Genomic DNA, 11,854 nt, shown 5'->3' with positions numbered 1-11,854 from the left:
CATCTGCAGTGATTTTGGAGCCCCCCAAAATAAAATCTGACACTGTTTTCACTGTTTCCCCATCTATTTGCCATGAAGTGATGGGACCAGATGCCATGATCTTCGTTTTCTGAATTTGAGCTTTAAGCCAACTTTTTCACTCTCCTCTTTCACTTTCATCAAGAGGCTTTTGAGTTCCTCTTCACTTTCTGCCATAAGGGTGGTGTCATCTGCATATCTGAGGTTATTGATACTTCTGCCGGCAATCTTGATTCCAGCTGGTGCTTCTTCCAGCCCAGCATTTCTCATGATGTACTCTGCATATAAGTTAAATAAGCAGGGTGACAATATACAGCCTTGACGAACTCCTTTTCCTATTTGGAACCAGTCTGTTGTTCCATGTCCAGTTCTAACTGTTGCTTCCTGACCTGCATACAGGTTTCTCAAGAGGCAGGTCAGGTGGTCTGGTATTCCCATCTCTTTCAGAATTTTCCACAGTTTATTGTGATCCACACAGTCAAAGGCTTTGGCATAGTCAATCAAGCAGAAATAGATGTTTTTCTGGAACTCTCTTCCTTTTTCCATGATCCAGTGGATGTTGCCAATTTGATCTCTGGTTCCTTTGCCTTTTCTAAAACCAGCTTGAACATCTGGAAGTTCACAGTTCACGTATTGCTGAAGCTTGGCTTAGAGAATTTTGAGCATTACTTCACTAGCATGTGAGATGAGTGCAATTGTGCGGTAGTTTGAGCATTCTTTGGCATTGCCTTTCTTTGGGATTGGAATGAAAACTGACCTTTTCCAGTCCTGTGGCTAGTGCTGAGTTTTCCAAATTTGCTGGTATAAGTTTAAATGTAATTTATTCTGGTGAGTTTTTTCTGAACTCTATTTTAGATTAGATTCTCCTACTTTGTGTTGTCATAATAACTGTATTAGTTTCCTAGAGCTTCTATAACAAATTACCACCAACTGTGGCTTAACACAACACAGATTTATTCTCTCACAGTTTTGGAAGATAGATGTCTGCTGTCAAGGTGTGAACAGGGCTGTCCTCTCTCTACAGGCTCTAGAGGAGGATCCTTCCTTGCCTCTTCTGGTGGTTGTCAACAATCCTTAGCGCTTGGTTTGCAGATGTGTCTCTCCACTGTCTGCCTCTCTCTTCACATGGACGTCTCCCCTGGGTGTCTTTATGTGTCTCATGACTTCCTCTTGTCTTTGTTACCTCTGCAAAGATCTTATTTCTGAGTAAGGTCACATTCACAGGTACAAGGGTTAGGACTTCAATGCCTCTTTTGGGGTGGGTGGGCTACCTACTTGCAACAGTAGCATACATGCATAGCACAGTAGTTATTTCTTTAAATTGTTTTCCCTAGACTAGGTCTCCTGAGAGTGGAGACCTAGTCTGTTTTATTTATCATTATATGTCCCGGGCCTAGCAGAGAATCTGGCCCATTGCAGAAGCTCAGAGAATATTTGAGTAAATGAAAACCCTCAAATTCAAAATTCTCAGGGTTTTCTACTCAACTACTTCTTCCCTCTCCCAAAGCCTCAGTGTCCTCTAGAATTCCTGAATCTTGGTCAACAATCACCACATCCTACTGAACTAGCCGCTACGTATCTTTTGCTGATGACTGCCATTGCCTTCTCTTCAGTCATTCTCATTCAGTCATTCTCACCATCCTAATCCATGTCCTGCCTGGACTACAATGAAGGCCTCTGATATATTCCTCCAGCAATCTCTTCCTGCCTCTTTCCCATCCATTTCCCACACTGCAACTTGAGTGAGCACGTTAAAATGTACATCACAGATGTCGTTCTACTCCTTAAATACCGTCAATGTTTTATGGCTTTTGTAAATTATATTTTTATATTAATATGGCTTCTGATGCTCTCAGTCTGGTCTCAGCTTTCCTCTCCATCCACTTTCAGCTATCCTTTTTCTCATTCTTTATGCCCTGGACATCATGTATTTTTCATGGTCTCAACCATAGTGTGCACTTTGTGGATTCAAACCACTGCCACATGCTGTTCCCTCAGGCTGGAATGCTCTTCCCACCCATCTTGGCCTGGCTAACTCCTATATTATCTTCCACATCTCAGCCTGAACCCCTCTTCCTCAATTAAGCCTCCATTACTGCCCTCCCCAGAGAGAGTTCGATGCCTCCACTACTGGGGCCCGTGATAGGGTTCTTGGTATGCCTCACATTTCTCTTTTGTAAACCTCCTCACATTTACATCCTTGGTTCGATGTCTGCCTTCCTGCCGTAAACCACATGAACAAACATGTTTACTTGTTCACCTTTGCATCCCCAGCATCACCTAACATATATGATGCTCACACACTCTCTTTTGAAGAGTGGAGGTGTTTGTTAACTGCTTTTTCTCTTGCTCTTTGAATTTAGTTCTGATTTTCAGAAACCTGCTTGTGATGCATGGTTTCTAGAAAGCAGATTATGTGGCTCTTCTCTTGTTTAACTCCTCTCAGTTCTTGACTCCTGTGGACTTTCCCTTGCTGAGCAGAACTCCTCCCCCAGAGGAAGACATCTGTGGTGGTTAGGGTGGGAAAAGCTTTACTAAGAAGACAGACTTTATATGGCTGGGACTTAAAAGGGGAAATCTGTGCCAAGTTCCCAACATAGCATTGATATGAGATGTAGGGACCATGTGCACTTCCCCAGATTGTCTCTCTTAGCACCACTCTCAGCTGGGGTAAGAGGAGAAGGCGGATGGAGAATATCGCTGGTGGGAAAGAAAATGGAGGCAGATATACATGCACTGACTAGTCACTGTCTCCTCTAGAAGGTCTTAGAATGTTTCTTCCTAAGTCTTACTGTTTTTTCCCTTAAGATAAAGACTCATAAGCGCACAGCACTAGTAACTTCCCCACTCATTGACCAACAGCATATATCCCTAAGAATTGAAGTATCTTAGGTTTGATTATCTATGTGTGGTTTCTTCATTCAGTAAATGTTAATTGGGGCCTGCTTTGACTGTGTGGATCACAACAAACTGTGGAAAATTCTTAAAGAGATGAGAATACCAGACCACCTTACCTGCCGCCTGAGAAATCTGTATGCAGGTCAAGAAGCAAAAGTTAGAACTGAACATGGAACAGCAGACTGGTTCCACATCGGGAAAGGAGTACATCAATGCTGTATATTGTCACGCTGTTTATTTAACTTATATGCAGAGTACATCATGTGAAATGTTGGGCAGGATAAAGCATAAGCGGGAATTAAGATTGCTGGAAGAAATATCAATAACCTCAGATATGCAGATGACACCACCCTTATGGCAGAAAGCGAAGAAGAACTAAAGAGCTTCTTGATGAAAGTGAAAGAGGAGAGTGAAAAAGTTGGCTTAAAGCTCAACAAACTAAGATCATGGCATCTGGTCCCATCACTTCATGGCAAATAGATGGGGAAACAATGGAAACAATGAGAGACTTTTTTTGGGCTTCAAAATCACTGTAGATGGTGATTGCAGCCATGAAATTAAAAAACACTTGCTCCTTGGAAGAGAAGCTGTGACTAACCTAGGCTGCATATTAAAAAACAGAGACATTGCTTTGCCAACAAAGTTCCATCTAGTCAAGGCTGTGGTTTTTCCAGTAGTCATGCATGGATGTGAGAGTTGGACTATAAAGAAAGCTGAGTGTCGAAGAATTGTTGCTTTGGAACTGTGGTGTTGGAGAAGACTCTTGAGAGTCCCTTGGACTGCAAGGAAATCCAACCAGTCCATACTAAAGGATAACAGTCCTGAATATTCATTGGAAAGACTGATGCTGAAACTGAAACTCCAATACTTTGGCCACCTGATGCGAAAAGCTGACTCATTGGAAAAGACCCAGATGCAGGGAAATATTGAAGGTGGGAGAAGGGGATGACAGAGGATGAGATGGTTGGATGGCATCACTGACTCAGTGGACATGAGTTTGAGTAAACACCGGGAGTTGGTGATGGACAGGGAAGCCTGGCGTGCTGCAGTCCATGGGGTCACAAATAGTCAGACACGACTGAGTGACTGAACTGAATTGAATGTTCATGTTCTGGGCTGTGGGCTCAGGATGCAAAGATGAATAAATAGAGTCTTCCTTCTTGTGGAACCCATATGCTGACTGGAAAGAAAAATCTACCCATTTTAAGATGTGATACAGTATGGTCATTGCTGTGATGGACAGATCTGTGCAGTTTGAGGAACCCAGGAATATAAACTTCTAGTTATTATTCAGAAGCTTGCATATTGCTATGTCTTCTGTAAGTGGTTATACCATCTTAAAGGTGTGTGATTGCATCTTTAAAATGTATTCCCTGTATTTTCTTGGGATTTTCTACATCATCTGTCAGTTCCCTGGGAGGCAGAGGACCTAAAGGTTAAGAGTAGGGAGCCTGGAGGCAGGAAGACCGGGCCTGTGGTTTACTTTTCAGCTGGGTAACTAAGGGAATCACTTATTCTCCCACCTCCAGAGAAAAGTGTGCAAATGCAAGGATTAAATATGATGCATGCAATTCATTGTGCTCGGTGCCTGGCATGCAATAGGTGCTCAATTACATCTTCCTCCAGGTGACTGCAGCTTTTTGTTTTAGTGGTGGTGGTAGTGACAGAAACTTGTTTATACTAAGCTTCATGGGACACACACAGAGGTTTAGTTGCTTTTTTTTTCTTTAAAAAAGAAGTTTATTGTTATAAAAACAGCCTAAACATTATATAAATACAATATAAATATGCCTTTAAAAATATGCATAAGTTAGCAGATTTTTTGAGGTAAGCCTACACATTTCAAGAAATGATTTGTCTCCAAAACAATAAGGACATTCAAGCTACATAGCCATTTTTATGTTACTTTTTCAAACCAAATACATAAAATATTTCAAGTGGCACTTCATAAAAATATAAATACCTATCATGTATATAAATTAACTCAAAATCACATATTTAAATATCAATAAATTAAAGATAAAATAGTGTCCTAACGCTCATACTTTTAGTTCTTCATAGAGAACAACATAAGTTATGTGCCCAGCGGACAGGTTTCTGACCAGAGGAGGGAATGCCCAGGAACTACCACAATCATGGAAGCCCCAGCTACTTCATCCGAATAGCTCTCAGGCTGAACTGTAGGAAATTCTCAAGGTTTCTCAGGATGAGGATAATCTTTGCGTTCTTTACCCACTCGTTTGAGGACTGCATCTTCTCCAGCAGGTCAGTGTTTGTGGCTGGAGTGGTTATTAGATCTGCGATCTTTACATGAAGGGAACACAAAACAAAAGGAATTGTTTAAATATTGAAGAAGTATTTTGCAGTGGAGAGGCGCTGTGGCCTGTGGGAAGATATTCAAACAAATTTGGAGTGAAGGAGCAGATGGGGGCCACTGGCCTTGACTCGCCCAGATAGGGGGAGGTCCCTCTGCTCTGAGCCCACCCAGCATGAGACCCTCTCACAGCAACTGAGCTCTGATACGTTTTGCTGCTCTGTCTCTGTTGGACCATAAGCATCTCACGAGTAGCCATCGTATCTTACTTGTCTTCTGTCATCCTAAACAGTGCCTAGCACAAAGTTAGAATTCAGTAGATGTATAAATAACTTTTAGTTAAAGGTATTTTAATGGGTTCTTTGGGGCCCTCTAACTCTAATACTTTTCTTTGGCTTTGCACTCACCCATCCATCTGACATCCATTAAGAGTCAGCTGCTCTGGCGGCTAAAGAGAATTGGGAAAGATTTTTCCATAGACCCACTGACTTGGAGCTAAGTCATGGCGGAAGGCCTCACACCTCCACCTGTGATCCTGGAGCACTGCAACCTCAGCATCGCCATGCGCTTGTTAGAAATGTGAGTCTCAGGTCTCACCCCAGACCTGTTGAGTCAGACTCCACACTGTAACAAGATCCTCTGGGAAACTTGTCTGCACCTTCGACGGGGAGAAGCCCTGGTATAAGGGACTCAGCTAGGAAAGGGAGGCAGGATTAGCACCCATGTGCCTGCTTCTCATTCTCTCTGTGCTTTGGCTCATCTGCAAACTGTGCCATCAAGCTTATGCCATGTGGCATTTGAATGGCTAGCTGGTAGTGACCAAAGCCCTTGGTACCTGCTCTTCCAGCCTTTAGCCTTTTCTCTGCATTAACTCCTCAGCAAAAGAGTATGGGAAAGGAGTTGAAACTACCATAATAACAAGAATGTCATTTGGCAATCTTAAATAATTTTTGTGCTCTCTGTTCTTTGTTATTATGGATGGTTACTTGAGGTTGGATATGCTTCCTTCTGCCTCTACAGATACTTTTTTCCCTTATTTCTTAAACTTTTAGAAGTTAATGTTAAAACTCTCACCCTTAACTGAGTTTTAAATATACTTATTGATGTCATTTGCAGAAGACAGGAAAAAGAAAAAGCTTTAACTATCAGGAAATATTTGTCAGATCTTTTCCTTTACACACAGCCATCTCTTTTGAATTGGCTTTGCACTGCCGAGTTGTCTAGGCTGCCTTCTTTGAGTCAGGCGAGGGGACACTCACCTTTTGCTTCAGGATCTGGATCAGTGTTCTGATATTTTTCCTCAAATCCCTTACATTTTCCCGATTTCCCTCATACTCATTCTGGAGGTAGTCCAGGTATATCTGATACTCCAGAAGACCAGCAGTGGTTCTGATCAAGCAAATCGCCTAAGAGGAAAGACAGTGGGAAAATTGGTTTTTGCCAGCAAGGCATAATTGATTTTAGAAATTTAAATTGCTATAATTCAGCAACTTCTGCCTGTTCCCCTCCAGGGAACTTCAAGTACTTCTTAAGCATCATGTTTTGAGACATTGGACAGCATTAGCTGCCCCATTTAAAATACCTGCACAACGAGAGGCACCACTTAAATGTTTCCCAAAGCCCAGTCGATGCTAGATTATGGCAAGGGGCCATCCTCTGTTACACCCCATAATGCTCTTCCCTCTGGCTGCACTCCTGCCCTTGTCAATGTCAGGGTGAAACCTCCTTTTATGAAATAAGCAGAAGTCAGTGGAGGTTACTGCACTGTCTGAAGGAGAAGGGTGTAGAGAATGATCTCAGAAGGGAGGGCAGGCCTAGATCCTGCTAAGGGCAGCCAAAGAGGAGAAAGATTCCTGGACCACCTTACCCATGATGAACTAGCTAAACCTCTGGGGTTTCCTAACACTTGACAGTGGTGAAAATCCCAGCCCAGAGGGGCTATATTTGACGAAGTTGTTAAAAAATAAGTTGCCTTTAATATCAGCCTCCTCATGAAATCTACATGGTGTTCTTTATATTAATCCCCTTCTTCATTGCCTGCCTGGTCTTTATGTATACAGATGCTTCATGCAAGAGGGAGAACTTTTGACTAGGGAGTAGTGAAAAGTGAACGTAATGCATTTGTACCTGATTGAACCCAGATTGGAAGCATCCGTCCTTTTCCTCCATTTTTGGAAGATTCAGCTTATTTTCTGCCAGTGTGTCCTTGCTGCTTTCACACTCGTCATTCTTCTCACATATCTGGGAAAGAATATCAGAACCGTTATCTTATAAATGCCCCTAAAACTCACACCACTAGAGGGCTGATGCATGATCTATCATGGCCAGGAAGTTCTCTAAGAAAAGTGAAGTCACAGTCCATTAGCACCCAGGCAAGTGAGCTCTACAGAAGATGGGCACATGGGTTCAGTTCTAGCCTCACCTCTGACTTCATGGTTGTTACCTATTCCCAGTCTCAGTGTTCTTATATCTGCAAGTTGGGGATAATGAAAAACCTCCCCATTAAGTTTATTGTGAGGACAAAACAATATTTTATAAAGTGTCAGCACATAGTAGGTAACATAATAAATGATAGGAATTTTGATAATAATTGGATGACTATAAGTTGAGCCAGAATTATATGTCCCAGCTGGAGGGATCTTTCAGATCATCTAGTCCAATTCCATAATTTTACAGATGGAGCCCAGAGGTGCTGAAGAATTTGCCCAAGATCACAAATCTTGTCCAGCAGAATCAGAGTTAGATTTGGGACTCCCAGTTGCCTCTCCTGTATTATTTTCTTTCTACCAAAGCAGAGCCAAACTACCTTACATTTAAAGCTTAGGAGCTGCTGTAGCCTATGGGTGATTTTGCCACTTTGGTGGACTATCAGGTATGCGTCTTACATGCCAGAATGATTTTGGGGAATCCCTAACCTCTGGGCTGGCATAACCTAAAGGTACTGTGACTGTCCTGAGAAGCTGAACAGTCATTTCAGGTGGTGCTTTTTAATCTTCCTAAAGTCCAAATCACACAAAAAAATTGACAGACCTTATTTTTTGGTTATGGAAAAGGAAATCCTGAGAGGCAGTGTGATCCACAGCTCATGCCAAGAATGGAGCTGAGAATGGGCCAGGGGGCAGGGATCCCAGCGCCACTGTATATTTTTCAGGATGAAAAGGAACCATCTGAGACCAGGAGCAGAGGAGAAATTACAGGGCATAGTCTGCCCCTTTGGCTTCAAGTCTGAACTGCCTCCAAACCCAGCAAAGACCTCCCAATGCAGAAGCCCCCATTCACATCCAAGAGCAAGGAAATAGATGCCCACATGGGCACTCATCACCCTGGAGCGAGCCTACCCACCTCCTTTCTCATTGCAGAAATTTTGTCGACCATGCGCTTAATGAGAGCTTCGGTTTTCTCTGGAGTGGTCAGAAGTAGTCTGCCTGGGGTGGTGTCATTTTTGAAATCTTCTCCCAGGGGACCCGGGGTAGGGAAAGCAGAAGTCATCACCAGGAGCAGCCCCAGGGAGACAGCGAATGGAGTGAAGGCGCCTGTGACAGAGCAGAGGGAGAGCAGCCAGTGAGCAGACTGTGCCGCTGGGGGAGCTGTGCTTCTGGCTGCTGGCCGCCCGCCAGCCCTCACAGCAGCGGACACACGCCCACCTCCCTCGCCGCTCGGCTGCCAGGCCGTTCCTGGGCTAAGGATTTCCTTCACTTACTTGTGAAGCGGGAGTTCATAGCTGTTCCTGGAGGGCAGATGGAGCTCTCTTTCGTTCCTGGTGGGCCCGAGGGCAGACTGAGTCTCAGACATCCCCGGTCTCATATTTATTGGGGGTTGAGACTCTAATATTGAGACTCATGGGAAAATCCCACATTTGATAAATCTTTGTTGGAGGGTGGGGGTGGGGCCAGAGCGGGTGGGGCTGATTGGAAACCTTATTAAGATTGCTCAATGTGACGTCCTTTAGCATCACAGGAATCAAACCAGGGCAAAAAGTGCCGCGTAGAAGCTTAGATCATTACTAAAGCTAGTCCTCAGAAGCTGGATCACTCTTTCTTTACTTTTTTTTTTTAGTGACTCAGCACATTAGCATGTCTTGAGAAAAAGTAAAGCTGAAATCATGCACAGAGTTTTAGAGGGGTAGCGGGTGGGGAGAAGCTAAGGCTGACTATGATTTTAAAAATACTTTAATTACCAGTGGTTAGACTTTAGTATTCCAGTTTATTTGTATTTGTAAAAAACCTAAGATGTTCTGACCTCAGTTTCCTCAGACCACTCCACAGCCCGCTGGCCTGGGATTACAAATAAGATACTAGGAGCCTCTCCACCCGTCCACTCCCTCAAAAAGGATACTGTGAGCCCTCAGCGGTACTGTTATTTCCTGGCTCTCACTGTGGCCAGCTGTTGCAGAACCTCCTGACTCCCCCCACATCTTGTGCACTTTCTCTAGGAGTCTCCAGGTGCAGTGGGGGTTCACACATAAATGCCGCCACAAGGCATCTGCCAGCTTCCTCCTCACCTGCGCCTGCTCACTTGGGCCAGATCAGTACAGCCCTGCTCATTCCCTAGTGGCCTTTTGGGGACGTTCCCCATGAAGACCCTGATCTCTGTCCAAGGAGGTTGTCTTGTGATGCTGGTGCTATCCCTACCACTGGCTATAGGGTGATCCTGCTCCCACTGGGAGGACCCTGGGTGGGTGCTGGGTCTGCTGGTGTCCTCAATTTACCGACACCCACTGGGTTCAGGGTAGAAGTAGGGAGAATACCACTCACCTCTTTGGTAGTATGTCAGAGGAGGATCTTGTGGCATTTTCTGGAGCTTGTGTTCATAGCTGTATGACTTGATTTGAATCCAGAGGCAACTGAGAAGAAATCTACTGATAGAACAGGACTCTGGGTTTGGAATCACACTTCCCCTCCAATGCCTCAGGCTTCCATGTTGGGTTGAGCTTGTAGAGGCTTCCTCGGTCCTTACAATATCTTTTGCAAGAGGGTCCTTGGTTTCATGCAAATGATCTGTATACCAGGCCGTTCCCCCCAGTCTCCCAGACACCCAGACAGCTCAGAAGATTGGCTCCAGACAGCAAGTAGGACCCTTGTATGACACCAAGGGAAAAAAAGCCCTCTTTTTTTTGTATGTTTTGTTTACAAAACACAGTGTTAACATCACAATCAACTTCTTTACTTTGCAAAGAGGATCTTGTCAGGATTGCTAAAACAGGGACCTCAGCTAGGGTATTTAAAACACAAATCGATTTACTTAAGTTTTGTTTTGTGCACAACATGTTGGGACCTGCCTATTGGGGAACGCGAGGTCATTCATTCTTTCACTGACTTTCTAAATTGAGAGGCAGATCCTGTAGTGGTGGTAGCTCGGTTTGGAGTTTGAAAATGAAAATGGCAGAGGATAGCTGAATGGTGTCGCTTTTAGTGCTCTTGGGTCTTGAGCTACTCAGATGCCCCCAACCAAGCCTCCTGTACTGAATGAAACCACCACTCCTGGCTCCCCTGCAATGCACGTGCTAGGCCTCTGTAGTGTGGGACTGCTTCGTCTCATATTTCCATTTTTTATAAAATATGACTCAGTAAATTTCATACAGTGAATCAACAGCATACAGATTTTTTTTTCAATTAAAAGTTTTAAAAACAGGAAGTACATGTGCATGATAAAATGTTGGGACAGAGCATTAGGGCAGCATGGGAGAAGAAGTTGGTCTCCTTCCTTCCCAGCTCCTCTTCCCAGAGATAGTGTCCAACCTGTGGTGTTTTCAACTAAATCCTCTGTTACCCTAATCTGGTGAGGTGTTCTTGGCGACCTACGTACTCATCTCTGTGTTTACATTGTTGGTTCATATATTGTGTACACACACACACACTTGTACACAAGTATATACACACTATAATTTCCCATTGTCTAGATGATGCTGAGGCGATTTCCTATGGTCAGGTACATGGTAGAGGCACTGGCTCTTGAGTTCACACAGCTTGGCTTTAAAGCCCAGCTCTGCCACTTGCTGTCTGACCCTGGCTAAGAAATGCCAAGGATCTGTGCCCCTTGATTGCTCATCTATAAAACTGGGATAATAGCAGTTCGCTGTGGTAAAGACTGAAAGAGAAGATTGTGTGAAAAATCCCTGGAGCATGGTAATTCTGCAATTAATACTTGCTCTTTGTAACATTCCTTGGCTCAGGGTCTCTGGTTTGGAGAAGTCCTCCAGCCAACTGTGTCAGGCAGTCCATATGGAGCCTTGCTTATGAATGAGCCAGACTCCTGTGCCAGTGGTCAGCTAGTCTCCCAGTCTTTTCTCCTCTGAAGAAATCAAATGCATGTTTTTTGAAAGTTAAGTAGAAGATTAAGAAAAGAAAAAAAGTGATTTCCTTTCTCTCTCTCTCTCTTAATGGTGAACATTAAGTTCCCCAAACCTGGTCTCTCAATTTAGATAATGAGCCTAGCTTGTGTCTTGTTGTTACACTGTTTTCCAGGCTTTCTGCTAAGTGTTTTTATGACTGAAGGTTTTAGCCTTCCCCACCCATGATCATCATCATCATTCAAAATCTCGCAAGTGACCCTCAACTGTGAAGGAGTCTGACTTAATCTCAGACCTTGTGCTTCTGGCAGCCCTGGAAGGGCAAACTGTGTGTG

The 11,854-nt window shown here is 43.8% G+C and overlaps 1 protein-coding gene across 1 annotated transcript; it reads right to left on the bottom strand.

The window, feature by feature from the left end:
• Nucleotides 1–5,011: 5,011 nt before the first annotated feature.
• On the bottom strand, nt 5,012–10,082 carry IL6 (interleukin 6). The gene is made up of 6 exons (XM_055589979.1): nt 9,985–10,082; nt 8,931–8,987; nt 8,573–8,763; nt 7,358–7,471; nt 6,490–6,636; nt 5,012–5,220 (listed from the first exon to the last, which is right to left on the bottom strand). The coding sequence occupies exons 1-6, from the start codon at nt 10,019–10,021 to the stop codon at nt 5,065–5,067; spliced, it is 702 nt and encodes a 233-aa protein (XP_055445954.1). The 5' UTR covers nt 10,022–10,082; the 3' UTR covers nt 5,012–5,064.
• Between the last annotated feature and the right edge of the window lie 1,772 nt (nt 10,083–11,854).

The sequence above is a fragment of the Bubalus kerabau genome, chromosome 8 (genome assembly GCF_029407905.1).
Source record: "Bubalus kerabau isolate K-KA32 ecotype Philippines breed swamp buffalo chromosome 8, PCC_UOA_SB_1v2, whole genome shotgun sequence".
Lineage (NCBI taxonomy): Eukaryota > Metazoa > Chordata > Mammalia > Artiodactyla > Bovidae > Bubalus > Bubalus kerabau.
This window is presented reverse-complemented; position numbering and strand designations above follow the sequence as displayed.